The sequence below is a fragment of the Oryza brachyantha genome, chromosome 1 (assembly GCF_000231095.2).
Source record: "Oryza brachyantha chromosome 1, ObraRS2, whole genome shotgun sequence".
Lineage (NCBI taxonomy): Eukaryota > Viridiplantae > Streptophyta > Magnoliopsida > Poales > Poaceae > Oryza > Oryza brachyantha.
Window position 1 is genome coordinate 32,580,282 of NC_023163.2, and position 27,526 is coordinate 32,607,807.

The 27,526-nt window shown below is 42.1% G+C and overlaps 4 protein-coding genes across 4 annotated transcripts; 3 read left to right on the top strand and 1 right to left on the bottom strand.

The window, feature by feature from the left end:
• Positions 1 to 3,066: 3,066 nt before the first annotated feature.
• On the bottom strand, positions 3,067 to 5,567 carry LOC102723002 (probable NADPH:quinone oxidoreductase 1). The gene is made up of 3 exons (XM_006645317.3): positions 5,381 to 5,567; positions 5,107 to 5,298; positions 3,067 to 3,597 (listed from the first exon to the last, which is right to left on the bottom strand). Exons 1-3 carry the CDS (start codon positions 5,472 to 5,474, stop codon positions 3,293 to 3,295), a joined length of 591 nt encoding a protein of 196 aa, XP_006645380.1. The 5' UTR covers positions 5,475 to 5,567; the 3' UTR covers positions 3,067 to 3,292.
• Positions 5,568 to 9,102: 3,535 nt separating this feature from the next.
• LOC121053267 (AT-hook motif nuclear-localized protein 27-like) lies at positions 9,103 to 9,936 on the top strand (the record flags this gene model as incomplete). The annotated part of the gene is made up of 1 exon (XM_040519930.1): positions 9,103 to 9,936. A coding segment is annotated over one exon (834 nt), but the record flags the coding sequence as incomplete, so codon positions are not given.
• A 4,261-nt stretch (positions 9,937 to 14,197) lies between these two features.
• Positions 14,198 to 16,706, top strand: LOC102722725 (probable NADPH:quinone oxidoreductase 2). Its single transcript, XM_006645316.3, has 3 exons — positions 14,198 to 14,389; positions 14,473 to 14,664; positions 15,956 to 16,706. Exons 1-3 carry the CDS (start codon positions 14,278 to 14,280, stop codon positions 16,306 to 16,308), a joined length of 657 nt encoding a protein of 218 aa, XP_006645379.1. The 5' UTR covers positions 14,198 to 14,277; the 3' UTR covers positions 16,309 to 16,706.
• A 5,088-nt stretch (positions 16,707 to 21,794) lies between these two features.
• On the top strand, positions 21,795 to 23,746 carry LOC102722445. The gene is made up of 4 exons (XM_006645315.3): positions 21,795 to 22,056; positions 22,157 to 22,278; positions 22,927 to 23,031; positions 23,115 to 23,746. Exons 1-4 carry the CDS (start codon positions 21,949 to 21,951, stop codon positions 23,614 to 23,616), a joined length of 837 nt encoding a protein of 278 aa, XP_006645378.1. The 5' UTR covers positions 21,795 to 21,948; the 3' UTR covers positions 23,617 to 23,746.
• Positions 23,747 to 27,526: the final 3,780 nt, after the last annotated feature.

A 27,526-nucleotide genomic window follows, 5' to 3' on the forward strand; every position in this document is an offset into this window, starting at 1 on the left:
TAACACTTCCCTAGACTTTGCCGTTTCAAAGGCCAAGAAATATTGTATCAACACAGTGCCAGGAGCTTATTATATTATACCATAACCCATGCTCCTTAGAGCAATGCTAATAATATAGCCAACAAGGCTATACGATTCCGTGTAGTATCCTTTTAGGCCTTATTTAATTCCTAAATTGTTTTCCAAAAACATGACATCAAATCTTTGGGCACCTAAATAAAGCATTAAACATAGATAAACCAAAAAACTAATTGCACAGTTACGAAGAAATCTTAAGACAAATCTTTTGAGCCTAATTAGTACATGATTAGGCATAAGTGCTATAGTAACCAACATGTGCTAATAACGGATTAATTAGGCTCAAAAAATTCGTCTCGCGGTTTCCAGCCTAGCCGTGAAATTCGTTTTTTCATTCGTATGCGAAAACCACTTCCGACATCCGGTTAAATATTTAATGTGACACTTCTCCCAAAAAATTTTCAAACTAAACGGCCCCTTAGTTCACTTATATACTCCCTCCGTCCCAAAATAAGGTAAACTTTTGACCATATGTGTCTAGCGTTTAACCATTTGTCTTATTTGAAAAATTTTCAAGAAATTAAAAAAATTAGTCAAACGTAATGTACTATTCATGATTTATCAACAAATAAAAATAAAAATATTAATCATAAAAAGTTTTTGAATAAGACAAGCGTCAAACATTGTAGCTAAAAAGTGAAAAATTGGTTTATTTTGGGACGAAGGGAGTAGTAGTTAAATTCTTCATCATTAATGCAGGACCCACCTGTCTATCTCATAATTTTTTGGTTCTTTTGTCCAAGCTAGCTATAAGCTTATAGCATGCTTTTACTCTCTTCCACATTAGCATTTAGTCAGTTTATAGCCCTGCTATTATGCTCGTTCTTAAGAGAATTTGGAAAATAATAAATTTGGAGTATGTAATGGGATAAATAATTCGGTGACGTTACAATGCTTTGTACACGGCTCCTTTCCCAGAAAGCGATTGCAAATGAAGGCATTTCTTTTCTTGAACGACTACCAATAGCTCCTGCTGCCATCAACCTTGTTTTTTATTCGACGGGTTAGTGGAAAAAAGTGTTGTTTATAGCGCTGGTTAAATCAATTCCCCGTGAAACACACGAGTGAAAAATAAAGAGCATCTACACGTCACGTACCAAAAACAACGGCTTGCAGCCAAGAAGTATTATATCACATGGTACTTGCTCGAAGAATAGAGTATTAGAGCAACAGACTTTGGTGAAATTATATAGACCAGGAATTGGTAGTATTTTGTCGTCAGATTCTATCATGACTGTTGCAGTGTTTGGGGTGGTTCAAATGTATAGTTTCTTTTTCTTTTTTAAGATAGAACAAATTTAGTACTAACTAGCATGTTAAATATCAATTGGTTATCAGACTATCTGCACGTGCTATTTATGATAATTCATAAGCATAATTAGTTCCCAACATTGATAATCAGTAGAGGGGAGCAGGAAGCTGTACCTGTAGGCCCGAATGTCCAATAGATGAGCCAAACCATTTCCCATTGTGCGTGTGGTCACCCATTTGTGATTTTTATGAAGTGGAGATAGTGGCAGGGATCATGATACGTCAATGCAAAGTTGCAAAGACCTTTACCTGTTCATGAAAAAAACAAGTGGCACTACCTCCGAACATCATGCGGCAAAGTTGGCTGGTAATCTGTAGTACGTGCCTGCCACGCTTGTCCACACCACGCCATGTTTCTGCAAGTCCAAGAGAGGTTGAAAAACAAACTGAAGGGTCACACAACAAATGTATATTCAAATATCCCAGGTACAAAGTTTGGTTGGATTAGGTCTGGATCGACCTTTACGGCTCTACCCACCTCCTTGGCTCCTTAAACGTGAGCTTAAGTGGATCCTTTTTTTAGCTCATCAGACCTTCCAGAAACTCCACAAATTTAGTACTCCCAAAATATATATTAAATCTGCTTCAAACAGTATTCTGTTTCCTATTGACGAAGGTCTCCAGCTTATACTGAAAGTTGATTATAAGAGTGCAAAGAGACTTATACAAGGGCTTAGTATGGTCAATTAGCTTCGTATTGATGTGTTCATGCATATTTGCGGTTTGGTGCAATTTAAGGTCAAAGTTTGCCAATAATTTTGTTAAGCTGACCAGTTTGGCCTCTGCTTTGCTTGACTCCAAAATTTTCAGTTTTGGCAAGATTCATTTCACATTTAGTTCATCTAGTTCACACTGACTTATGCAATGTGCTAGGAGAAAAGTTATAGAATCATAACCTAACTATTTTCACTTTAAGAGTAATATACACTAATTATTTTTTCAACCAGTATTAGCGAATGCATAGAAGCCATGTAGATAACCCAGTAGGTTAATGCCAATGTATGCCAAAATGCAATCGCATCCACATTAGCATAGAAGACAGAACCACGGAGGCGTCTGACTGAAGTGTCTGATCTTAGCAGGTTTTTTAAAAGAAATGCATCTTTTTTCTCACCTGATGCTTGATTGAGCTTTTTGGATGCATACACGCACGATGCTTAGTGCAAAAGCTTCTTCTCCTCGGTTCAGAAAAATGGGCAGCCATTTATCAGCAAGAAAACATCAGTGTGGGTTTTATGCCTGTCAGTCTGTCATCCATTCCTGATCCACCAAACAAGCAACACAAACAAGTCACAAGACCAAAATAGTTTTGTTGATTAGTCCATGTCAAAAGGATTGAATATCTTACTCTTGATGCGAAACCATACGAGGATATATGTCATCAAAGAATGTGAAGAAAAACAAGCAACAGATACAAAACACAAGTAACCGAGGAGATAAGATGCAGTTAGATAAAATGTTAGAATTCTGAATTAGCTCGTTGCATTCAGACATCTATAATTTAAATTTGAACTCATCATGTCAATTCACAAATTTGAGAGAACGTGATAAACATGGAGTTGGAAAATATGCACCTGATTACAGTATGATATAATTGACAAGCCTCCCAAATCCCAAGTCCAGCTGCTATTCTCAGTGAAGGTGTTGATCTATCATCATAGTTACAGCACAAGGGAATGGAGAAAATATATTATCTTTATTTTTGTATATATATGTGGTCAAGCCATCAAACTTTCAAACGAACAGGGAAATAATTCTGGGTGAATTTATTACAAGTTTCTGCCTTTCCACTACACATCGCTTGATTAAAAAGTAAAATGCCATCAGCTAAGCTGTAATAGAAATATCCAAGGAGCCAAGCTCCGGAAATGCACACTAACACGTTTATGTTCGCTTCACTAGTTCAATCCTTCTTTTGCAGCCTGAGTGTAAAGGCCTGTAGGGATAAGAGAACTTGCTTGATCCGTTCTTGGATATCCGTATCAATCAAATTACCATCGCTGTCGAACTTCAGAGGCTGCTCAAATGCTTTTACAAAGAGTTCTGGCTTGTTGATGAAGTGAAGATCTAAAAATACACCAACCTGACGAAGATGGTACTGCGATCTACCCCCTCCAAAGCCACCTCCTGCACTGACAATTGCAGCAGGTTTGTCTGCCCAGCAATTTTTCCCTCTAGAAGCCCAATCAAGTGCATTCTTCAGTGGGGCTACAATTGATGCAGAAAAAAAATGTGAGGTGCAAGCACATAGATGAGCATCAGAAATACAATATAACATGCATGCAGTCCATCCTTTATAGAATCACTAAATTTATGGACATGTTTATGAGACTTCACTTCATCTGCAGGCTAGTTTCTACAAGTTGTCTAGCCTAATACTATAATAACAGGAATTTCCAGGGTAGTTATCCATGCCTCTTGTTTTGCTTTAGAAATTAACATCCATCAATCATACAAGGACGTTACACAATTTAATTGTTTTCTTAACGGTGAGAAAACTGTGCATGGTATTGTAGTATATTATGTATATATGTCTTATCTGTCAACCAGCAAGCAACAAAACTGCTGCGTATAGCATATTTCAATTGTACCAAGTCCCAAATGCTGGTTCAAGAGTGAATTACTCGATTGGACTAGTACATTCAGCATTGAGTGATGGTGCACAGCACTTGCAGCCAATTGGAGAACTGCATACTACTAGTAAGTGAAAAGAGATGTGCTGTGAGCATACAAGTCAACAAAAAATTTCAAAACAAAATCTGCTAAAATTAGTATGCTAATCAGGCTGCAACCAGAAATGTGAGAGATGTCGGGGTATAATCCAAACAAATTGGCTCTTGAACTACTAGAGTACAAGAATTGGAGCGTAGTTATACATTTACAGGAAAAGATTGACATGATAGCAGCATAGATCAAATGTGGAAGTTATGTTACTTGATCATCCTTGACTAAGCTATAGGGTTGTGAGATCCCTAAGAAAATAGATATATGTCTAATCAAGTACAGACCATTAATTTGAGGGAACTCTACTCATTTTTACAAGGCCAAGAGCTGGAAATTTGGCGTATGCAGAGGGGCATCAGTTAGCTTGACTAGTAGTTAGCGCAATAATTCAATTGAGCTTAAAGGAGTAAGTAACGAATATTGAGGTATTCCATCTACTTTATAGATAACATTTTGTAAGGAAGGAATAAAGGGGACTAACTTTCTACTTTTTCTCAATCAGTGTAGGAATTACTTTACAACGTTACCTACCACATAATTTAGGGTCATATGCTGTTCCCAGCAGAGCTATACTGAGCTCTCAACAAGAACCCACTTATAATGCAAAATGAATTTCCATGACAATGAGATGGGAACAAGCTCCACTTTCTGTGGATCATGAAAAGGGAACCAGCCAATTGTGCGCCATGACAACAAAATGGAAACGAACATAATGTTCAGGACAGTCACTTGATGAACCTTTGAGCTCATACTGTCATCTGAATGAACTGCACAGATCGTCCCAATCGAATTGGGACGGACTACAGTCTACAAGTCTGTAAGAAGAAATACGGATTCCCCAATTTTTCTGGTCATATTATCTACTTTATCCATGGCAGTTCGTGCAGAAGAGGCCAGCAACAGCGAATTCGGATGTGATATATCGCTATCGCCAGGAGTACATCACAAATAGATGACGCCGAGACTGAAAGGGAAGAAGCAGCACACACGTACTTGCGATGGAGTAGTTGTACTCGGGCGACCCGAAGAGGAAGCAGTCGGCCTGGCGGACCTTGTCGCGGAAGGCCTCGACGGCGGGAGGGAACCCGCCGTCGATCTCGAGGTCGGTGTTGAGCAGCGGCAGGCCGGAGATGTCGACGTGTTCGACGCGCAGCCCCGGGACGGACTCCTCGCACACCTCCGCGGCTGAATTACACGGGAGAATCGGTCGGCTCAAACCCAAAACCCCAGCCCCAGGGGAGTGTGGAGGAGGAATCACGATGCGTACCGGCGCGGAGGAGACCGGCGTTGTAGGAGGCCTTGCGGAGGGAGCCGCAGATGGCGGCGACGTGGATGACGGGCCTCGCCGCCGCGGCCTCCATGGTCGCCGTCGTGTAGTGTCCTTCGACTTTGTGCGGCTAAGCCTTCTCTCTCTCAGTTGGTGACGACGATGCCAAGTGCCCAGATCGGAGGAGATGGGAAATAATAAATAGACTGTTGGATTTGGCCGGGGCAGGAGAATTTGGACACTTGGACCCATCGGCGGCTAACGTTTCACGTGACCCGACGACCAACATTATGACCACAGCATTTCATATTTCTAGTGCAGTACAGGTCAAATTTTGTTGCAGAAAAGCAAGTTTAATAATATAGTCAACTTCATTTATAACTAATCTAATACAATAGTTATTTACAAAACATCAATACATGTCCCACCTATCATACACATATTTTGTGTTGAAGCCCGTGTGCAGCTAGCTATAAATTAATAGCTCACTCATCTTCTCTCTCCTCTCATCTCTTTAAAATATGCTTATAACTTGTTTATAGCCAGCAGATCCAAGGGATAGTTTTTTATATGTATTTATTGTTATGTCACATAAGTAATTTAGTGATGTGATATTTAATTTATTGAAGAGCGAGAAACAAAAATAAAGAAACTAGTTCTAGATTAAGAACTAATGTCTCCGTGTAAAACAAGACTAATTGTAAAAGAGATGAGTCGACCATACGATAACAAAGATACAAAAGTTGCTCCGTAAATTTAGAACATTAGAAGTGCCCTAAGTCCTCTTCGTTTTTCTTATATTTTCTCATCCACGGTTGAATGCAAACTGACAGCATCAAAACAATAACCTTACGACGGTATATGTGAGAAAGTTGTTCCATATATATTAATATATATTTATAAATAAATAAATTTAGGCATAGCCAAAGCAACCTGCGATACGAAACAAATAAAAAAATATATTATCGAGCACACACTTTATAATCTCATAAACAATGTGATTTGTTAAACAACTTTCTATATATAAGGATTTTTATAAAGTATCTCAAAACAACTTTTCGACATTATAATAGGTAATTTAGTTGTTTGCACTATCAAAATATTATTAAAAAATCAGATAATATGTCATCTCACACTAATCAAATCAGACAATAAAAAACTAGCCAAAGTGACATTTTTCTTCTAGTAAAATTGTACAAAGAAAGAAAGAAATACCCATTAAAACAATAAGTATTTGACGATCTGATTGAACAATCAAACGTGGTCCCAAAAAGCAGTGACGTAGCCAGGAATTTTTTTCCTGTTACAAAAGTTGGAATCACATATAAAACAGGGGACTTCGGAGGTTAGATAGTGATCGACAGGTGGCCCGTATCCTTAGGCAATCGCAGAGCTAGAGCAAAATAAAGGTACCTGACTTATTTTTTCTATAGTTGCATATATAGTTTTATAACTAAAATATACTAAATAAATGGGTATCCGTCGACTATAAATATTACTTATTCAAATGATGACAATATAAAAAGTGCATAATATTTTAAGGCTCTCTTCGGAACACATGAATTTTACGGAAATTTCAGAGAAAATAGTTTAATTCCTTTAAATTTTCTTTAAAAATCCTTCAAAGCGAAGAGGTCCTAAGTCAGCGGTATTAAATAAAAGAAAATAGAGGGAATATCATTCGAAGTCCATATTATCATTACGAGCGTTTGCACAGTGGATGGAATTTGCCTTGCACATGTGCGAGTGGGATTAGAGTGAGACTAGAGCGTCACAGAATGGTTCACTACATTTTTTTTCCTCGCCTTTTACTCTGCAAATTTCCCGCCTATTGTCACCTGATCATCGGACGGAAGGCGCGTTGACAGACATGTATATTTGTGAGTCTCAAACTTTCTAAACTCCTGCTTGCTTGCTTAGTTGGGCTCGGATGTTTCTGCATAATAAACCGGCAAATATCTCCGTATCATGTGCGCCACTCAGCAATCGCTTTCGGATAGAAGCCGAGACACCATCGATGGCGTCAATTGACTCAATTATGCCTCTTCTCCTTGGGCCACAGCAAAAACTAGACTTGGGCCAAAAGGACATCTGGCCCAGTCATTAAAGGCAATTGGCCCGACAGGTAAATTAATCAACATGGCAACAGTTCGCTCTTGGGCTGGGACGCTGAACGGAACAGCGTACGAACGTAACGTGCTGCGTGCATGCCGTAGCTGTAACCAGGAAGGCAGCAAACAAGTCGTACAGTGGCTGGCCGGACTTGTGCAGAAACGGAGCACGCGAGGCGCGAGGCGAGCGGCGAGCGAGACAGATAGCCTGGAGAGACTAGCTGCAGGCCACGAGGAAAGACTATGGCCTCAGCTTTTTTCAGTCCCTCTGCTCTAATCTTCTCCGAGCTCCAAGCAGCTCAGGACTTGTTTAGTTCCTAAATTTTTTTTTCAAAAACATCATATCAAATTTTTTGATACATAAATCAAGTATTAAATATAGATGAACCAAAAAACTAATTGCACAGTTATAGAAAAAATCTTGAGACGAATCTTTTGAGCCTAATTAGCCCATGATTAGCCATAAGTGCTACAGTAACCAACATGTGCTAATGACGGATTAATTAGGCTCAAAAGATTCGTCTCGTGGTTTCTAGGTTAACCGTGAAATTCGTTTTTTTCATTCGTGTCCGAAAACCCCTTCCAATATCTGGTTAAACATTTGACGTGACGCTTCTCCTAAAAAAATTCTCAATCTAAACACCACCTCAATGTCTCCGCTCTCTTTCAACCCATTCACTGCCTTTTGACCCTGGATCGAGTTGGCAGTCGCACGCACCAGCGGATCATGGGTGACCGCGCGTGGAAGCTGCACCTGCGCTAGCTGCTGCTGCTGCTGCCCATGAAGACGAAGCACCACTCTGTTGCATTCACGCCATTAGATTCCTTCTGATTCTTTTTTCGTTACAATGTGTGTTTGAATAGTCGACGGACGCTCACGGTGTAGTGTGTGAGACGTTTGCCTGAGAGTTCATGAGAGACGGCCGAGATGCTACAGATGCCACAGGAAACGCGCGCGTTCGATCTGATTTCTGATGTAGCGCGCGCGCGTCTCCAGGCGGAACGGCTTGGTTGCGAAAAGGGCTTTGCATGCGCTCGCGCTGAATGCGGAGACAGAACCCATTTCCGGGGAGAAACCGCAGCGTCGCGGCGCTATGGCTATGGTTCGCGCGGCGGTTTTCGCCGGTGCAAATGATCCTATCCCTGCCTTTTGACCACGCCAAAATTGGAATCACCGCGCCGACAGTTACATCACTCGCCACTCGCCCTGCCTCTCACTTCCACGTCGGCCCAGGGTATCCCGGGCCCCACACGTCAGTGTGTGTGACCTAGCAGCTGCATGCCCTGCTTGACCAGCTAGCTGACTTGACGTGAGACCGGAGGAGAAAAGCGGCACAGCACTAGTACGGGCCCCTCTCAAGCTGCGCCTGAGAACGCCTCGGTCACCGCGTCAGCCGGGCGAACGGACGGCGTTGAACGAAGCGCGGGCGCGGCCCCGGCCAACTCTGCCGCGCCATGCAGCGTTGCGTCGTCGTCTCCCCTCTATTTTAAGCTCACCGGGTACCGGTCTAGTTCCAGTAGAGCCAAGAACCGAGGCTAGTTTACTATTCATACCAAGCTTGCGTACTGGTTAGGAGTTATATATACTATATCGCCTCGTGTTGATCGTGTTTTGCTGCTTCCATGGCCGACGAGGGGTCGTCGCGCGCCGCCGAGCTGATCGTGCCGTTGCCCGCGCCGGAGCTTCCGTCGCCGCCGCGGAAGCCGCGGGGTCGGCCTCTGGGATCCAAGAACAAGCCCAAGCCACCGGTGGTCGTGACGCGGGAGAGCGAGGCGGCGATGCGACCCGTCGTGCTGGAGCTCGACGCGGGCTGCGACGTGGCAACTGCGGTCGCCGCGTTCGCGCGCCGCCGCTGCGTCGGCGTGTCCGTGCTGTGCGGCCGTGGCACGGTGGCCACCGTCACGCTGCGGCTCCCAACCTCACCGGCGACCGCCGTGACGCTGCACGGGCGGTTCGAGGTACTGTCTCTGTCCGGGACGGTGGTGCCTTCGGCGGCCGGAGAAGGCGCCGCGCCACCGCCGTTCTCGGTGTCTCTAGCCGGGGCAGGCGGGCAGGTGATCGGTGGCACGCTCGCCGGGCAGATGACGGCTGCGGACGGGTTGGTGGTGGTGGCCGCCACATTCGGCAGCGCCGAGGTGCACCGGCTGCCTCCTGCTGAGGACGAGGAGGTCGCCGAACGACGCAGTGGTGAGGAGAGGAGGCATCCACATCAGCATCAGCCGCAGCCGTCGCCGCAGAAACCATTCGCGGCTGCGAGCGCCGTCGACGTGGGAGTGGGAGCACTGCCCCGTGGCTATGGCGGCGCTGTCGTGGGGCTGGCTGGCACTGGCGGTGCGAGTGGAGGGCAGGTGGGCCGCCGTCACCAGCAGGCCGAGATGGTCTTGTGGGCCCAAGCGCCAGGTTCGGTTGGCCCGGCCCATCCTGCCGGCCAGAAAGGCAGTTAACGTGATGGTGTCACCAACTCGTGATGCCATCTAATAGTAGTTGTACGTATAACGAATATTCTACTATGGAATATGGATGGCTGTGCTTGGTATAATTGACTCCTAACTTCAGAATTAGTCATGTTAGGATGTTTTTTTTTTGGTCAATTTATGTTGCTTTGTGAGTTGATTTACTGGACGAGTTAATTGGCTGGGTTTGGAGACTTGGATGGTTTACCATGAAACGATCGACCAGCACGCATCAGCTAGCGACCTTAGCGTTACAAGTACAGTACTAGAGAATTTGATGCGCCTGCTTGGCTGCCTGCATCGTATTGTTACTCGGTGCCATGTGCTAGCGATGTTGCTCCTTGGTTTGTAGTACTTTCTTGAGCTCTCGTATCCTGCCTTGTAAGCTCAGCTTCAATTGTAAATGCAGGACTTCTATGTTCGTGACGTTTCTTGTGCGCATAGTATGGTTCTTTGTACTCGATGGCACGAGCTGATGAGACTTTGAGCTGCGATGCACACAACTACGCAAGAACAGTACTACATAGAAGAAGATAGACACAGTAATTCTCTTGGGAAAGCGCGAAATTGTGGAGTTTCCGATGCAGTCCATGCAAACCTTAAAGCTGACTGCGCAAACGGCAGGGTTGTCTTCGCATGCAACCTCATCTTTTTTATCTGCTTGCTTACGCTTGAACCAAAATTTAGATTTTATTTTAAATTTATAGGTGATTTAGGGGTTTTTTCCATGAATATTACTTCTCAGTTTTATTAGATCGCTAAGAATATGTATATAAATTTTTATTTATAAATTTTTTTTCGGTGAATGTAACTTTTGATTTATTTTCTACCAAAAACTCAGCCGCGCCGTTTAGTATATTAAACTTATGCAATCAGGAGTATCAATAGTTGTTTTTGCAATTTTGCTGTACGAGTATGACTAGTGTGCTCAGTGTTTCAAAGAAACTAGGCAGATAAACAAGTCATAATATTTCCTATTTGGATTTTTATATATATATATAAAAGCTACGGTGAGTTGCAACTCAAGTGCTGCTCCATGAGTCGGGATCCAAAAACATATCAAATCACCTATGAATTTTGATTTATATTGCTCACTAGATTCTTCATATCAAAATCTTGTAGCACATAAGTTTTTTTTTTATTTTTAGAGATTTTTAAGTATTTTTTTAAGATTTTTAAAAGTGACTATACCATATTAATAAAATAATCAATTTGTTAGGTATCACTTTAAAAATCTCCAAAAATAAAATTTTTTGTATACTACAAGATTTTGATACAAAGAATCTAATGTGCCATATAAATCAAAATTTAGAGATGATTTGATATATTTTTGGACCCCGACTCACGAAACAGCCCGTGAGTTGAAACTCACCGGACTCTCTCTCTATATATATATATACGTGTGCGTACCTTGATGTATAGTTTTCATGAAAAAAAAACATGATCATGACAGAGAGTCCTACTAGATATTACCTCCGTTCTAAATATCATGATCATATTTATTCTCTAGCCTATGTTTTTAGACTGCTAATAACACTTATATTGTTTTGTTTTTTTGGAAAAATTCTACGAATGATCTTGGTTCTCTTTTATTCCACTTTAGTGGTTAATTTTTAAATTTTAAATTGATTAGATTTTTATAAGTATAGATTGGCTCTAAAATCATTAAATAATTGGAATTATAAAAAATACTGTAGAAATGCTTATATTTTAATACAAGTTTTGAACTTTAGAAGCACTTAATTTCAAAACATGGAGTACTGTTATCAAGGTGGTGTTTAGATTGAGAAATTTTTTGAAAGAAGTGTCACATGAAATGTTTAACTGGATGTCGGAAAGGGTTTTCGGACACGAATGAAAGAACGAATTTCACGGCTAGACTAGAAGCCGCGAGACGAATCTTTTGAGCCTAATTAATCCGTCATTAGCACATGGTGTTTACTGTAGCACTTATGACTAATCATGGGCTAATTATGCTCAAAAGATTCGTCTCAAGATTTGTTTCATAACTGTGCAATTAGTTTTTTGGTTCATCTATGTTTAATGCTTTATTTAGGTGTCTAAAAATTTGATGTGATGTTTTTGGAGAAAAATTTTGGGAACTAAAAAGGCCTTTGAGTGTGTTTGATCGCTGGAAGGGCGACGCAGAGTCTGAACTCTGAATCGAGGTCCAGCTTACAGCAGCCGCACCATCCCAGTGCTTCACTCGCGTCAGCCTTTTCCTGGCCGCCTGCCTGCGCGCAGAGACAGCGGCGAAAAGGGCGTGTGGTATACAACATGGTTGTCCCCGAGAAGGCGCCGCGCATGCTACCACTGTTGCCGCTGGCGTACCGTAATCCGTATCGTACTTTACGTACCACCGCTTTGCTGCTCGCTGCGTTGCAAATTTGAATTTTCCAGGGAGTGGATTTTAAACTCAACGTCTCCTTATATATCGAGATTGTTATTTTAAAAAATAGTAAAGATAGATTAATATAAAATATATCATTTTAGAAACATTAATATGGCTTTTATAATCTATAACAAATTAAACTTTGAATAGGATACGTATACTAATAGTCATATTTGTTATACATTATAGAAATCATATTTGAACTCGCAGGTTCATAAAGTTATATATTTAATATTAATCTATTTTTTTAAAGTCAAATTGTTTGGTACTATTTACGTGGCACGCGATAGATAAGCGGATGTCCATTGAAACTTTTCCTGTCCTTACTGCGCGGCATGTCCCTGTACGGCTGTACGTTCTTCTTGATCACAAGAAAGTCCACATTCCACAAGAAATGAAATTTAAAAACCAAGCAGCAACGAAGTCCCGTGTGCATTTCTCCTGGCCTCATGCGTAGGACCGGGACTGTCCCATGTGCATTTGTGGGCCGAGACCGATCGACGTACCCAACGGTTGGGTTGGGTAGGCCGAAAGATTAGCCCACAAGCGAAAAACAGATACGAAATGTGACAGCCCTTAGGCCCAGACCCCAGAGAGACGGGAGGTCGACAACTTTGATGATCTCTCTTGATAGGACTTTCTTTTGGATTTTCTTTGAAATAACTAACAAAAAAATTTGGTCCATTGCTGACTGTTTTGACAACATCACTTCAGCGCTGACGATTGCTCCATTGCCGATTGCTCACCTCACACGAATAAGAAGCAAGTATAGCATTTTTAACGGGGTTAATTAGGTTCATGCCATTATAAATTTGTTAGTTTTGAATATGTTATTACTATTCGACTAATTGTAAGTATGCCATTATAATTTCATAACTATTTAAAATATGACACTCCATACTCTTTCGGTGTTTTTTTTAAAAAAATAGATCATATTGTCTCTCTACTGTTCACTGCTCCCTTGGTATGTGCAAAAACAATTTGGTCCAAAAATGACATATCTAAAATAGTTCTAAAATTATAATAGCATTCTTACAATTAGTTAAATAGTAATGACATATTTTAAAACTGGCAAATTTATAATGGCATGAATCTAATTAACCCTTTAGTGACTCTGCACGAAACAAAAAAACAAACTAGAGTACCTCTGATTTTTCTTAATGCTATCTCACACAGTCACGCAACTGACTTTCGAAATAATTCATCTTATTAAAAAATTATGTAATTATGAATTATTTTGTTTTAATTTATATTATCATTCAATGTGTTTTAAGTATAATTTATAATTTACATATTTCATAAATTTAGATAAGATGAATAATTAAACACTAATACTCCATAAAAAATTAACTGGGTTAAATAAAAAGAATGAGGGAGTGCTAAAGTTCATGTTAGCGTGTGGGTCGGGCGGGGCATGGATTGTGACTTTTGCTTAATTATTCCGTGGCCACTACGCTAAGCGACACTTCCAGATTGAAAAGAGCAGCCAACAACAAAAGTAAAGGAGGTGGTGTTATTTTCGCATGCTATTTATGGTTCTTCTAAATCATTTAATTTATTTTATCTCAGGACAACTGTTTAATAACACAAATGACTAAAATTTTATGTTACACATATCAGGTTAGAATTTCCATACCGAATTTTCTTAACAAAAGTCTAAAAAGCGTGCCTGAGATAAGCAATAAACCATAATCGTAATCTCACGGTGGCGCATGTGTTCCTACTGCAGCCACGAACAAATTCCAAGTTTCAAACGAATTCGAAGTTTCCAACGACCGGAATACTTTTCCCGGTAAGCATTAGCATGTGGTCCAATGATTCCGTCCACTCAAGGCAGCAGCAGCTGAAAAGAAAAAGAAAACCAAATTCCTGCTCCTCCATCGATTTGTCTACATAAGTACGAACGCTCTGATTAATTAAGCTACCACACACTGAACGACATGGAAGGCTCGACGGCGCCGGAGGCGAAGGCGAAGGCCGCGGTCCTGAGAGTCGCGGCGATCTCCGGCTCGCTGCGCAGGGGCTCCGCCAACACCGGCCTCATCCGCGCCGGTACGCACGTTCACCTGCAGCTCATCCAGATGAGATGATCATGGATCGGTTTCGTTGTGTCTCATGTGGCCGTGATTGTGAAGCCAAGGAGATATGCGAGGAATCCATCCCGGGGATGGTCATCGACCACGTCGACATCTCCGGCTTGCCGCTGCTGAACACCGACCTCGAGGTCGACGGCGGGTTCCCGCCGGCCGTCGAGGCGTTCCGCGCCAAGGTCCGCGCGGCTGACTGCTTCCTCTTCGCCAATCCAGAGTACAATTACTCCATCTCAGGTACGAGTAACGAGTTCATGTCATGCCAGTTTATCCGTTAGTTTTATACTGCCTCGGTCGAAAAAAGCAACATTTTATAGTTTTTAAGTAGTGTTAAGTCATAAATGAGTAATAGACAGGATCAAAGGTTGGTGAAGGATAAAATGGGAAGTGTTTTAAATGAGATAAATGATGCGACAAGTAATACTTTAAAAGCATCAGAAATAATTATATTTTGATATGACATTTAAATCATATAAATACTTAACTTTTCCTACAGATGGCATACTGGGTGCTGACATAGAGCAATTGCCCGTCCTGTCATCTATGATTAACAAGATTGCATAAATTTCGAGCTGGTTTCAGGAGATAGATTTCCCTCCCTCGATTACACATTAACCTTTTTTTACATATCATATAAATAATTATTAAAAAATTAGGAATAAATTGACAAGATGATTAATCACTCCGCAGCCATACAAGTTTAAATTCAACATATACAAGTTGTAATAGAAAAAACAAATTAAAATGGAGCTAGAACGCACACATGCACAATGAAATTTGTTATTTTTTGTTATAATTTGTATAAGTTAAATTTAAACTTGTAAATTTGTGAAGTAATTACTGTCTCATATTAATCAATCTTATTAAATGATTTAAATTTTTTAATAACAATTTAGGTGACATAAAAAATGAATATCCAATCCAGCCATGAAAATACTTTCCCATGATATTGTATCTTTTGAATATATTTTTTAGCACCGGTTTTTAAACCACAATTAATACACATATAAAAAAGTTTTACTTATTTATATACGGTCAGCGGCCATGGAAGCTCTGCCACTGCCGCATCCACTGCAAACCTCCATCAACGTACCAAAGAAAATTAGAGACACCTATTGGTTAATCGCCCGAAAAATTTGAATTCATCAAACAATTTTGTTAGATGTTGGATTAAAATCAAACGGTAACAAAGGAAACCAAACAGAGTAGGCACAAATCCTAAAGCAAATCTAATGGATAGAAAAAAATCGGTTGATAGATTAAAATTTTTTAAGTGATTGACAAACAGTGGACCTGAAAAAATATTGTTAATCATCCAAAGACACCATTAGTTGCTAGGCTTGACGGTGTTGCTGGCTCCGTCACCCGTAAGGTCATGAGTCAGTGGGATGAGGAAGGTGGTCAAGCCAGCCGAGACGCCATTGTTGCCCAAGGCCTACTAATCAATCAGATAAATGTGATTTTCATATACTGGGCCGCCTCTCTGTCAGTGTGTACAGCTATTTGATCATGTACGCATCGTGTGCAGGTCCTCTGAAAAACGCTCTGGACTGGGGATCAAGGCCGCCGAACTGCTGGGCTGACAGAGCCGCCGCCATCCTGAGCGCCTCAGGGGGCTCCGGCGGCAGCCGGTCGCAGTACCATATCAGGCAAGTCGGGGTTTTCTTGGACATCCATTTCATCAACAAGCCCGAATTGTTCATCAGAGCACATCAACCCCCTAAAAAGTTTGACAGCGATGGCAATTTGATTGACCCGGAGATTAGAGAAGAGCTCAAGAATGTCCTGCTGTCTTTGCAAGCTTTCGCCCTGAGGCTCCAGTGCAAAGCTTCAGCCTCTGAACATGCAGCTATGAGCAGTTCTTCAGATAAAGGAGATTAATGGAACTCTGGATTTTCAGACGATCTTCCTCTTGTCACTGCACAAATGTTTACCCGTAATTTGAACGGTGGATTGAATAAATCTTTGCTTTTGTACAATGTAGTTGCATCTCGGTGGAAATACCAAACAACACAACATTTTTTTTTTCGGTTCATAGAATGCATTAGTCATCATGCTTTGTAGTACTATATACTTTTAGTTGAGATCGAAGCCTTGCAATTGTTGATTTAACTTTGTCATGAATTTGTGTCATCGCTTAGCGATTGCTAGCACTACTAGTTCTGAAACTCTGAAAGGGTGGTTCAAATTAACTATACGTAGCTATAAACATAACCATATGTATTTCGGATAACTGTACCAGCAGGCGCCTGAGTGCTTTGCTGATTGCCCTGTTCTGTTCTGACTACTTCTGATGATCATGTATATATAAACTGGGTTTTACAATGGACCACAGGTTAGATCTGGAGCGATTTTCACATTGAGCTAAACGCCTAAATTTCAGCGATGAGATGAGCTCCGGCCGGCAGCCTTGCGGTCCAGCAGCATGGGTACCAATATGATGTTTCAACTATTCGGTTACCAAGAGGAGGACCTATCCTGTGGTCCTTCATCATGCCCGTTCATGTGTTCTTGGTTATCTCATGTTGTGCACTGATTAAATCTATCTAGTACGTACTGTTGTAGTACAGAATGTGATTCTGGCAGATCTTGTTTATTGGACCCGGCCTGCATTCTGTAGTACCAACTTGTGTGCTGAATTTTTACTGCAATGTACTTCATTTCTTCATCACCAAGATCCCAACAGAACTAGTACTACTGTTTCAGACTTCAGAGGATGCTGAAATGCTATACTCTGGTTATAGCAGAAGCACACAATGTGATTATAGCCGACAAAAAAAATGCTGAATTTTACTTCATCCCTCCACGTCGGATAGTCATCTCATTGTCTCCTTATGGATCTACCCCTATCGAAATTCAAAGCCAACAAGCACAAGTTCAAATCTAAATTATATATCAATCAGCCAATTCCTCGTCAGTCATCAGTGCATCATTGTACATGCATGCCGACTAGTCTCATCTCAATTGGCTTTCTCCATTCATAGCCTGTGCTACACTATATATCCACACCAACTTTCATTAATTCTTCTGCATTGTGCTTTTTGTTTCCACCCGTTTGATCATAGATGGTATTTTTTTAGTTATTAAAATAGAAGCACAACAAAGACACAAAATTAAACCAATATGAATTTTTAGGGGTCATTTTCGTTTGTTGATGGAAAAAGTCAAATGGTATATTTATAAACAGAAAATAATTTGTCAATTAAACTTTTATATACATGATCATAACGATCTAAAAGCCAATACTATAAAATAAACTATAATAAAAAATCTTAAAGTTAACTTTAAATTTAAGATTAAAAATTTAATTTTTAGTTTATAAGCATAAATAAAGGAGAAAAGATGATCGATGGTGGCTGTGTCCTGACGGTGAACGCCGCACACGTCCGCACTCTCGTTCTTTAAACTCGATCCAGATCTAATAGCATACTTAATATTGTGCAATGCATGATGGCGTGAAATTTGTGAACTTCTAACGCCAACACATCATCTTTTTTTTTCTAGAACTTTCAGATCTTATTTTCACGAGCTATTAGGAACAGGATAGAAAGCTAGCATATATGAAGTTTATGTTGACCTTACATATTATGGTTTAACGTTTACACGGACATATATAAGTCGGGTGAGATAGGCAAAAACTTGTAGGAAACATATGAGGAGGACAAAAGCAAAGCAAGGCCTAGCTAGCTAGCTAGTTACCAGGCCAAAACGCCTACATGGCTGATCAACGTCCGCCGTCACACGTACTACTTCTTCCCGGCCGTCGTCTCCTCCGACGAGGCCACCGGCCGGCCGCCTGTGGTGGACGGCGGCAGCTTCTTGTTGCCATTCCCCTCTTGCACTTTGGCAGAAGCCGATGCATCGTCGGCAGCAGTGCGGCGGCCACCACCAGCGTCAACGTGCGCCGCCGCCGTGCCCTTGGCCGCCGCCGCCGCCGCTGGCTCGTCGTCCACGTCGACGTTGAAGTCGAGAGGGAGAGAGCGGGACGGCTGTCGCCGATGACGCGACATGGCCTCTCAATCGCCTTGCTAGCTAGCGCTGGCAGTGGCACTAACTGCTAGAGAAGCAAACTAGACGATGGACCAACGTCCAAGGCCAGGTGCTAGCTAGCTAAGCTAGCTATGGTGTTGGAGTAACCTGGCAGTGACAGAAGAACTGAGGAGGGGTTGGTCTTTATAGACGGGAAGAAGGGTGGAGGTGTACTTGGACAGCAAAAGCATGTGGTTTTGATGGATTAAACATCTCACTCTTTGGGACCGTCTGGCTAATTTTGCTAATTACTGTGCTGTTTGGGACCGTAGGTACTGCACGTATAATTAATCGGCGGTCCAGATTATTTTTAGGTGCTTTAATTTTTTTTTCTATTGAGTATATCTATCTATATCTTATGATCTTATCTATATCTATCCATATATGTCTATCTATCTATAAATATATACGTATATCTATGTTTGTCTATCTCTGTATAAATGTGTATCTATATCTGTTTATCTATCTATATCTATTATTAAATGTACATGTATTTCTGGTTAATTTTAAAATATAAGTCAAACTGACAAATATCTTTAATGATGTATTAATATCCAATCATTATTATTCTGCATCTAAAGATAAAGAATTTATTTATACTCCCTCCAATTCATATTATTTTGCATTAAGTTTGTCCAAAGTTATAAAAGATTATAGCGATATTTTTAACATAAAGTAAATATACTCTCATAATATATTCAATGTTCTATTTTAATGAAACTAATTTAGTATTGTAGATGGTGTTATATTTTTTCTATAAATTTAATCAAACCTTAAGAAGGTTGCTTTGTAAAAGTTAAAACATCATGTAATATGAACGAATGAGTAAGTAGTATCATTTATTTAACAATGGCAAACATGAAGTTATAAATACTCTATATTTTTCGAAGGAGATTCTTTTATCTTTGGATGGATATATACAGACTCACATTTGGGGAGATTTAAGAAGACTAAAAATGGCATGTTCAGATCGGAGGGAGTAACTGTCAATGCATATATATATACTTAAAATAACTAAGTATTCCCGAGAAAAAAAATCACGCTCCAATCAGATATGATTGTCAAAATTTGATCATCTGCGATTCATGAACACAACACACAAGAAAATAATCCATACTTGCCAAGAAATTTTAGTGCTAGTACAAGTGAACGGTAGCAGAGCACCAGAGTTAACAATCTGAAAAAATATCGAGAGAGAAATGTATGAATCGAGTAGTGATGTGCAGTTGTAGGACAATTCTTTGTTTGTCCTTAAGAGTGAACACCTTGCATTGTTCGCTTATAGGGTAGGGCCATCAGGTTAGTCGTACCCAATATATAATGATGCTCGTACAAACATTGGGCTCAATCATTCACGCACATGCAGCGTGAGGTTCTGAAAGAAATGGCAGCATACATACGGACAATGCCCAACTGAATTTCAAAATTCTGGAGGTAATTCCATTGTGCGTAGGACGTACTTTAAACACGCACGAGCCGCTTTGCAGCGCGGACAAAACATATGCATGCACGCAGGACTGTGTTTCGCAGAAGTGCATCAATAATACACAATAGAGACTGATCAAAATCTTAGCAAAACCAATTCAAAAAAAATCCATAAATTAATGATATCAGTGTAACCTGTGGCAGTGATTTTGGATGCATGCGGTGCAATTATTGGGGCACGAACAGAGAAACAGGGACCTGAAACAAGCTCAGGAGAACGTTTTTTCCATTTTTTTTCTTTTATAAAACTAAATTTCCACAGATTCTCATAGAGCAAGAAAGGTACAAACAGAGGGCGGGTGGGTTGATTCATGCTCATGCATCATGCATGGCAATGCAAGACAAAAGCAGTCAGCAGAGGCTTAAATTTATTTATTTATTTTTAATAAAATGCAAGGTATGGATGCCCCGGCGCGAGATCGACGAGACGCCAAAGAAGCGATAGCAACGTGAGTGCATTGGACAGACAGGGCGCGAAGGGCCGATGATGACAAGCATGTGCACGGTCTTGTCCATCCATCGAGATCGACGACGGGTCGATCGACCGTGCCTGCCCGCTCTGCCGTCGCGCGGCAGCGAACGGACGGACGGCTCCGGCTTCGATCGATCGACGGCAATAATTCGACCGGCGCGACATGCGTCGTGGAGAACCGCAGCGAGCGCAGTAGCTGGTGCAGGGGCCTCGGGCGCCGGGAACGGCAGCGAGCGCCGTGCTAATCTGTCGCCCAAACATGTACTACATGCGTCCGTCCCGTAGCGCGTACTCGCGCCCGGTGCTGGCGTCCGTGGAAATCGTGTGCGTATTGTGGGGGCGGCTTCTCGTACGTACTGGGCGCACGAGATGTTCTGCCCGCGTCACGGCGGATTTTGCTGCCTGTGATGAGTTGGGCCGCCGGCCCGGCAGGGAGCTTCATGTTACTAACTTCCCAGCCATGATGCATTAGCACTACTGCGCGCATGGCATCCGTGGTGCTGGTGCATGATTGATGTAACTATGCGTACGGTTAGCGGACAATACGTACGGGCAGAAGAGGCCTTAAGGTGCAGTGTGTCATGTTCAGTGTTTTTTCCCCCTTTGAGAGAGTATAACTGCCTGAAACTATAATGCCCGTCTTATGTTTATGCTTATGATTTTAAATCAAAATTTAAAATTTTATTGTTAATTTTAGGATTTTTTTATCATAAGTTTGTTTTATAACTTCTTTAAATAACTAGGAACGCATATTAAAATGTTTATGTATAAATTAACTCGTACGAACTAATAAGTTGTTTTGCTCGTGCGTATTATAAATAAAAAGATGGCGCTTTAAGGATGTGTTATTTTACACAGCATATTCTCATATTTTTTACGTAATACGTTTCCACGCATATTTTGTAAAAACTTTCATTATAAATGTTCACCATTTTAGCTTTAACTTAGCAGTAGTTAATTTTTATCGTTTATATTATTAAATGATTATTAAAAGTCAGATAATATTTCACAACCCAACATAAGTGCGAATCGTTTGAAGGGCATGTTCCTTTTTCATCTGTTAATGGAGAAACCGGAGTAGGTTCGAAGCAGAGGCGAGAGAAGTCTCAACATTTGACCGATTGTTTCCAGATTTCACGTTGTCGCACGCACAGTGTACGGTCGTCAGCCCACATGTCACCACCACTCCGGTCCAGTAAACACGAACGAAACCGCCATGATGAAAAGCCTCAAAGACGATGGGTCAGGCGGAGGCCAACCCCCAACCTGGGCTTCCACCTCCACGAAGCCCAATAGAATAGAATAGAGAGAGACGCCGCGTCGACGCAGCGCGAGGGCGTGGTGACCGAATAAACGGGCGGCCGGCCGGCATCTCGCGCAGATCCCCCCACGTTATTTCTCCGGCCGCGAGCCCCCTCGCCTCTTCGCGAAGGGCCCCCTTCCTCCTCTCGTCTCACCCACCCAAAGTGCCAAACAAGGGGAACCGGTGAAAAAGCAAGAGGAATATTCCCCCTCGCCGCTCTCCACCCACCGACATGGCCGCCGCCGCCGCCGCAGCCGCATCCGCTTCCTCCTCCTCGTCGCCCTCCTCCCCCTCGGCCGAATTCGCCCTCCTCCCCACCACGACTCTCCCCATCGGCAAGGTAGGTGGGCGCAAGCTGGACCTGCGGGAACCCGCCTGATCTGTTTGTTGGTATTTGATACGGGGGGATTGATCTTGTTTGGTTGCCGTTGTTGTGTTAGGCGGCGGCTGTAGGCGGTGGTGGCGACCGAGCGGCGGTGGATTGCGGGGTGTGCGCGATTTGCCTGGATAAGATCGCCCTGCAGGAGACGGCCCTCGTCAAGGGTTGCGACCACGCCTATTGGTTCGTCGTGGTATCCTCTGTTGTAGATTATTGGCACGGTTTGCCTCTTGTTAATTTGATTAGATTAGATCCCTGATACTTTTGAGGATGCTGGCAATAGTATGTGCTTGCGATAGAATTAGCTAATTTGATGACACCCCTTTTGTTTTAGCACGTATAGACATTTTATTTGCATCGTATCCATACGTGCTAATTGCCCATTACACTGATATAAACATGACAGCTTACAAGTTTTATTGAATTGATTCTAAATGCCAGGCTTTCGTTGTTGTGAATGAAATTTAACATGTTATCTACCACCATACATGCCATGTGCTATCGGTTGGTTTCTCCTTGTCAAACTACTATATTCAATGGTGATTGCTAATCAATCCTATGGGCCTCATGACTTAGTCATATTGCATTCTAGCGGTGTGTTTTCACTTCATGTTAGAGATAGCTTGCTTACGTGTATGTGAGTCACTACTAATTCTGAAGAACCTAACATCTGATAGCACTCTTTCTTATGACTCATTTTCTGTTCACAGTTGTTAGCTGTTGCAATGTATTTTAAACTGATATTGCCCATATTATCTGTCATTTCTGTAAAAAAATATTTTGCGATAGACCTGCTGCTAATTTTCTTTCAACTATACTTTGTGCAAGCAGCGTTACATGCATTCTGAGGTGGGCTTCCTACAAGCAGACACCTCTATGCCCACAGTGTAAACATCCGTTTGAGTTCCTCAGTGTGCACCGCTCTCTCGATGGCTGGTAACCCCTTGTTTCTCCATTATGGGGGTGGGCATAATTGTTTCAGGTAGATTGTAAACTTGATGCTAGTTTCTTTCCTCCAGTATCCATGACTACATGTTTGAGGAAAGCGTTTGCCTTCTCCTGAGGGCCGCTTGGTTTGAACCTCTGATCGTAGAGCCTCATGAAGAGGCTCTGGATGAAGAAGAGTTATACCACATCTATCAATATGGTGATGATGATGAAGATGACCTTGACGAAGAAGCTTATTACATGAGCAGGTCACCGAGCGTTCGAATTGGCAATAGGAGGTGGGGTGACAATGGATATGTTAGAGGAGGCAGGAAAGAGGCAAGGCCAGTGAGTCGACCATCCTTAAATGGTGTTGATGCTGGTCCATCCAGGACTCCAAAGAAGAAAGATGTATCAGCATCAGGATCAGGTTCTGTGTCCAAGGAAGTTGCAGGAAGACGAGCAAAACGGGCTCAGAAGCGTGAAGCCGCTGATAAGGCAGCTGCAGAAAAGCACCTGAAGCACCTCCAGAGGTTGGGTCTCAGGAAGGCACCTGAAGCAACTCCAGAGGTTGAACCTCAGTTGAACGAGTGATTTTCATCAACTGCTGTAGATAATGGTGTTGTGAAGAACACCTGCAGCCCCTTGGGTCACCGAATAATCTTCCTCCTGAGCGTGGCCTTGTATCATTGGCAAACTTGCCGTTTTGTACAGTACTTTAGTTTTCGATCACTCTTAGGCATTGCACTGCACAGCAGTCTGCACTAGATGCAGCGTTGCAGTTTACCTCAAATCTGAAATACTTTCAGTTACTCGGGTTTCTCTGATGTAGAGGACCCTGAATTAGGAGAAACGCATATTGTGCTAGCTCTGCTAGTATTCTGCGCAATGTAACAATTTAGATGGAATAGCTCGTTGCATGTGACTGTCCTCCGATAAAATGAAATGAGGAAACTAGTCCCGTTGCAATTACTGAGTATAGTTTCCTTGCATATCATCATTAGTCTAGTTCCCAGCGAGGTATTTTCAGCCAGGTGGTTCCGGTGGGCATTTGTACAGCCGTGTGTATATAACTACTGCTTTTAGGAATTTAGGAAGGTGAGACAATGAATTAAAACACACTATTTCACGGTTTAAGAACAAAAAAATAATGATAACAATCTGAATAAAAGAACCTACCTGTGGCCGCTTTGGTGGGATTGCACGGGGCATCGGCGCCCACACGCGTTGAGCGCCCACCGTCTACGAATGGTCGCACCTTCCGGTGAACCGACCACCGGCGGTGCAGTTTACCGCAGCCCACGGGCCTTTTAACTTGTTATTTCTTTTTTAGCATGGTTTTGTTCACGAAGAAGTCCAATTCTAATCCCCTAGAGCGAATCCGTATTTTTAGTGTCAAACAAACACTACAGTAATTCAGATTCTTTTTTTTCCTCTACCAACAGTAACAGGTGTAGCCTCCCTTTAGCATGGAAGGTGGAGTATTAACTTGAAGAAGGGGATTAGCAGTACAATTCGTCTAGAAAAAAATATACTACCACTTTAATTGTTATTTTTCTAAGGCAACTGTTATCGTAGGAGATTTTTGTCCCAAAACAGGACATGTAAGAGGTACTAACACCGCTCGTTCGGAGATGAAATACGTGGGTTAGTTATCCATCATTGAAAAACATAGTAATAAATTAGTACATAATTAATTAATTATTAGTTATAGAAAAATTAAAAAAAGATTAATATGATTTTTAATGTAACTTTCAAATAGATTTTTTTTGCAAAAAAAACACATCATTTAGCAGTTCTGCGATAAAAGAGGTAATATGGCTTAGGTGGTGTTTGGGACAAGGGATCGAATGTTTAGACGCTTATTATAAATAGTAAGCGTAGACTATTAATAAAACATATCAATAATCTTGGACTAATTCGCGAGACGAATCTATTGAGCTAATTAATCCATGATTAGTCTATGTGATGCTACAGTAAACATGATCTAATTATAGATTAATTAGGCTTAAAAAAATTCGTCTAGCGGGTTATCACTCATTTATGAAATTGGTTTTTTTATTAGTCTATGTTTAATACTTTAAATTAGTGTCCAAACATTCGATGTGACATAGAGCTAAAAGGTTTAGCCTCATCTAAACGACCTCTTAGTTATCCAAGCCAACAAAAGCGGTCTAAACCGGATACCAATTCATACTGTATCTAATGTTTGGCAGATCAATGGGAATATGGGAGCAGGAGAAGGTGCGTGGTAGCAGGAGTGGGAAATTGGGGATAACTCTAACTCTCTCGCTAACGCAGAATCCTACCCCTGCATGGGACTCATGGGCACGTTGCTTACGGATTGAGATCAAGAGTGGTTGCTCTTTTGAGTGCAAAATAGCAATTGCACGCAATCCTGGCCACCCGTTTTAGATCCAACGACTTTATATGACCGCTATCAAATAACACATCTTCGCTGCAGTATCTTTGCTACGGTCCCGCAGCTTATCATGGCTTTCCATTCTAGATCATGTAATACACGTACATCTGTTCAAGTTGTAGTTATAATTACAACTATGGTTAATGAAACCGATAGTTCCTCCGTCATGATTATCACGATAACCACGAATATTATGACGAAAATGGTCCAAAATCATGATCGACATGTCGCTGCTCATCGTGGCTTCTCACGTGACTGATCTTCTCAGCACCATTATCATCTTCTCTAGCATATAATCACATTTCATAGGTCTTGGTTTGCACATGTTCATCGTCACATTTCATTAGGGACGAAGATGGAGATGGCTACGAGAACTCGAGGAGAGTCGCGGAGCCACGGAGGAGATAGCTAAGGAGACGGCGGCACTAACACCAGGAGAATACGAGCAGGCTTGCTCATAGCGGATCCACCTCCCGGGGCGGCTGCCAGGGTTTTCGGTACCAACCTATTAGAGGATTATTATTATGCAAAACATTATTGTGTAAACAATACATAGTATAGATTTTATATTTAATTATAGTTATGCTTGTTCGCGGTCCAGTCTTTAAATAATTTCTGGCTTCGCAACTGAACTCGCTCGGATGAGTTAGCAGACAAGATCCCATCACTTAGCATTCTACTTTTTTATTTTCCTATGTTTCCGTTTTAACTCAGGGCTCGTGGCGAATAGCTATCGCCAAACATCGACGCATACCAAAAGGCACGCAACGTCGACTTTTATCCGATGGTCTTTGTTAACATGGAAATGGCGTTGGCCGCAGTAATAAATTATCAGAAACTCTAAGCGACGGTATCCTGTCGGCTGATCCTTTAATTATCAGGTCCTGCTTGTTGGTGAGGATGAGGATGATGCCGTTGAGTATGAGGGGTTAATTATACCGTTCATATGTTCATATGGTATACCGTCATCGAAGTATTTCTCATAAACTATTAATCCCAATCGCCAACCGAAGCTGTACATGACGCCGGCCACGGCACAACCTTCCGGACGATGAGGCTCCACGCAACAGTCCGGACCCCCCACCACCCTACCTCGGACACTAGTAGAACAGCTCCAGGCGAGGGGGCCGCGCTTCCGTGTCTCCGGGCCACCGCGCCGCGCGCTCGCGCTCGCGCTCCCGTCATATGTCAACTCCACCCATCAATTCGACGCCATCGTGCGGGCGCCAGGGTCCAAAACCCACGTAATCCATCCATCCATCCATCGCCAGCTGCAGCAGCCGCGAATTCTCCGCCACTGTTGCTGATTTTTCCGCTGGCTGGATCGGCGCCCGCCGCGGCACCAGCGTGTGGTGTGGCCGGCGACGGCGAGGCGATCGATCACGAGATTGGCCGCGGGATTTTGCATTGATTGCGGTTGCGCACAGACGAGTAGTACTGCTGCGGCGAGAACATGGGTGGCATGCAAAAGGCGAGACCCGGCCTCCCTCTTGACGAGACCCGTGTCCTGTGCTCGCGAGCAATCACGCAACTTTGCCGTGCAAAAGCCTTGTCCCCTACGCCCTAGGGCTTCCACGGCACATGCCGTAGGCTCGTCCTAGCTATCACACCTCTTCTCGCGTAGTTGCATGCCACGAAATGCTTCTGCTACCTGCTATACACCTCTTCTCGCATACTAGCGCCGTTTAGTTCGAAAAAAATTTTAGACAGAAAATATAATATCAAATGTTTGATCAGACGTTGAAAGAGGTTTTTATATGAATTAAAAACGAATTTCACGTCTAGACTCGAAACCGCGATATGAATTTTTTATCCTAATTGATCCATCATTAGTATATGTTGGTTGTGGTCGCACTTATGGCTAATTATGTACTAATTAGGCTCAAAAGATCCGTCTCAGGATTTCTTTTATAACTGTGCAATTAGTTTTTTGGTTTATCTATGCTTAATACTTTATTTAGATGTCCAAAGATTTGATGTGATGTTTTTAGTAAAAAAATTTGGTAAGTAGGCATTTGCATGTGTGTGCGCATTTGCATGTGTGTGTTGTGTCTGTTCCCTTGAAAAGATCTTTTGGTTTTC

Coding starts and splice junctions, on each gene's coding strand:
- LOC102722725 (XM_006645316.3), top strand. CDS start 14,278: ATGGAAGGCTCGACGGCGCCGGAGGCGAAGGCGAAGGCCGCGGTCCTG. Junction 14,390..14,472: donor CACCGGCCTCATCCGCGCCG/GTACGCACGTTC, acceptor GTGATTGTGAAG/CCAAGGAGATATGCGAGGAA. Junction 14,665..15,955: donor GTACAATTACTCCATCTCAG/GTACGAGTAACG, acceptor CATCGTGTGCAG/GTCCTCTGAAAAACGCTCTG.
- LOC102723002 (XM_006645317.3), bottom strand. CDS start 5,474: ATGGAGGCCGCGGCGGCGAGGCCCGTCATCCACGTCGCCGCCATCTGC. Junction 5,299..5,380: donor CGCCGGTCTCCTCCGCGCCG/GTACGCATCGTG, acceptor CGTGTAATTCAG/CCGCGGAGGTGTGCGAGGAG. Junction 3,598..5,106: donor GTACAACTACTCCATCGCAA/GTACGTGTGTGC, acceptor CATCAATTGTAG/CCCCACTGAAGAATGCACTT.
- LOC102722445 (XM_006645315.3), top strand. CDS start 21,949: ATGGCCGCCGCCGCCGCCGCAGCCGCATCCGCTTCCTCCTCCTCGTCG. Junction 22,057..22,156: donor CGACTCTCCCCATCGGCAAG/GTAGGTGGGCGC, acceptor TTGTTGTGTTAG/GCGGCGGCTGTAGGCGGTGG. Junction 22,279..22,926: donor GGTTGCGACCACGCCTATTG/GTTCGTCGTGGT, acceptor TTGTGCAAGCAG/CGTTACATGCATTCTGAGGT.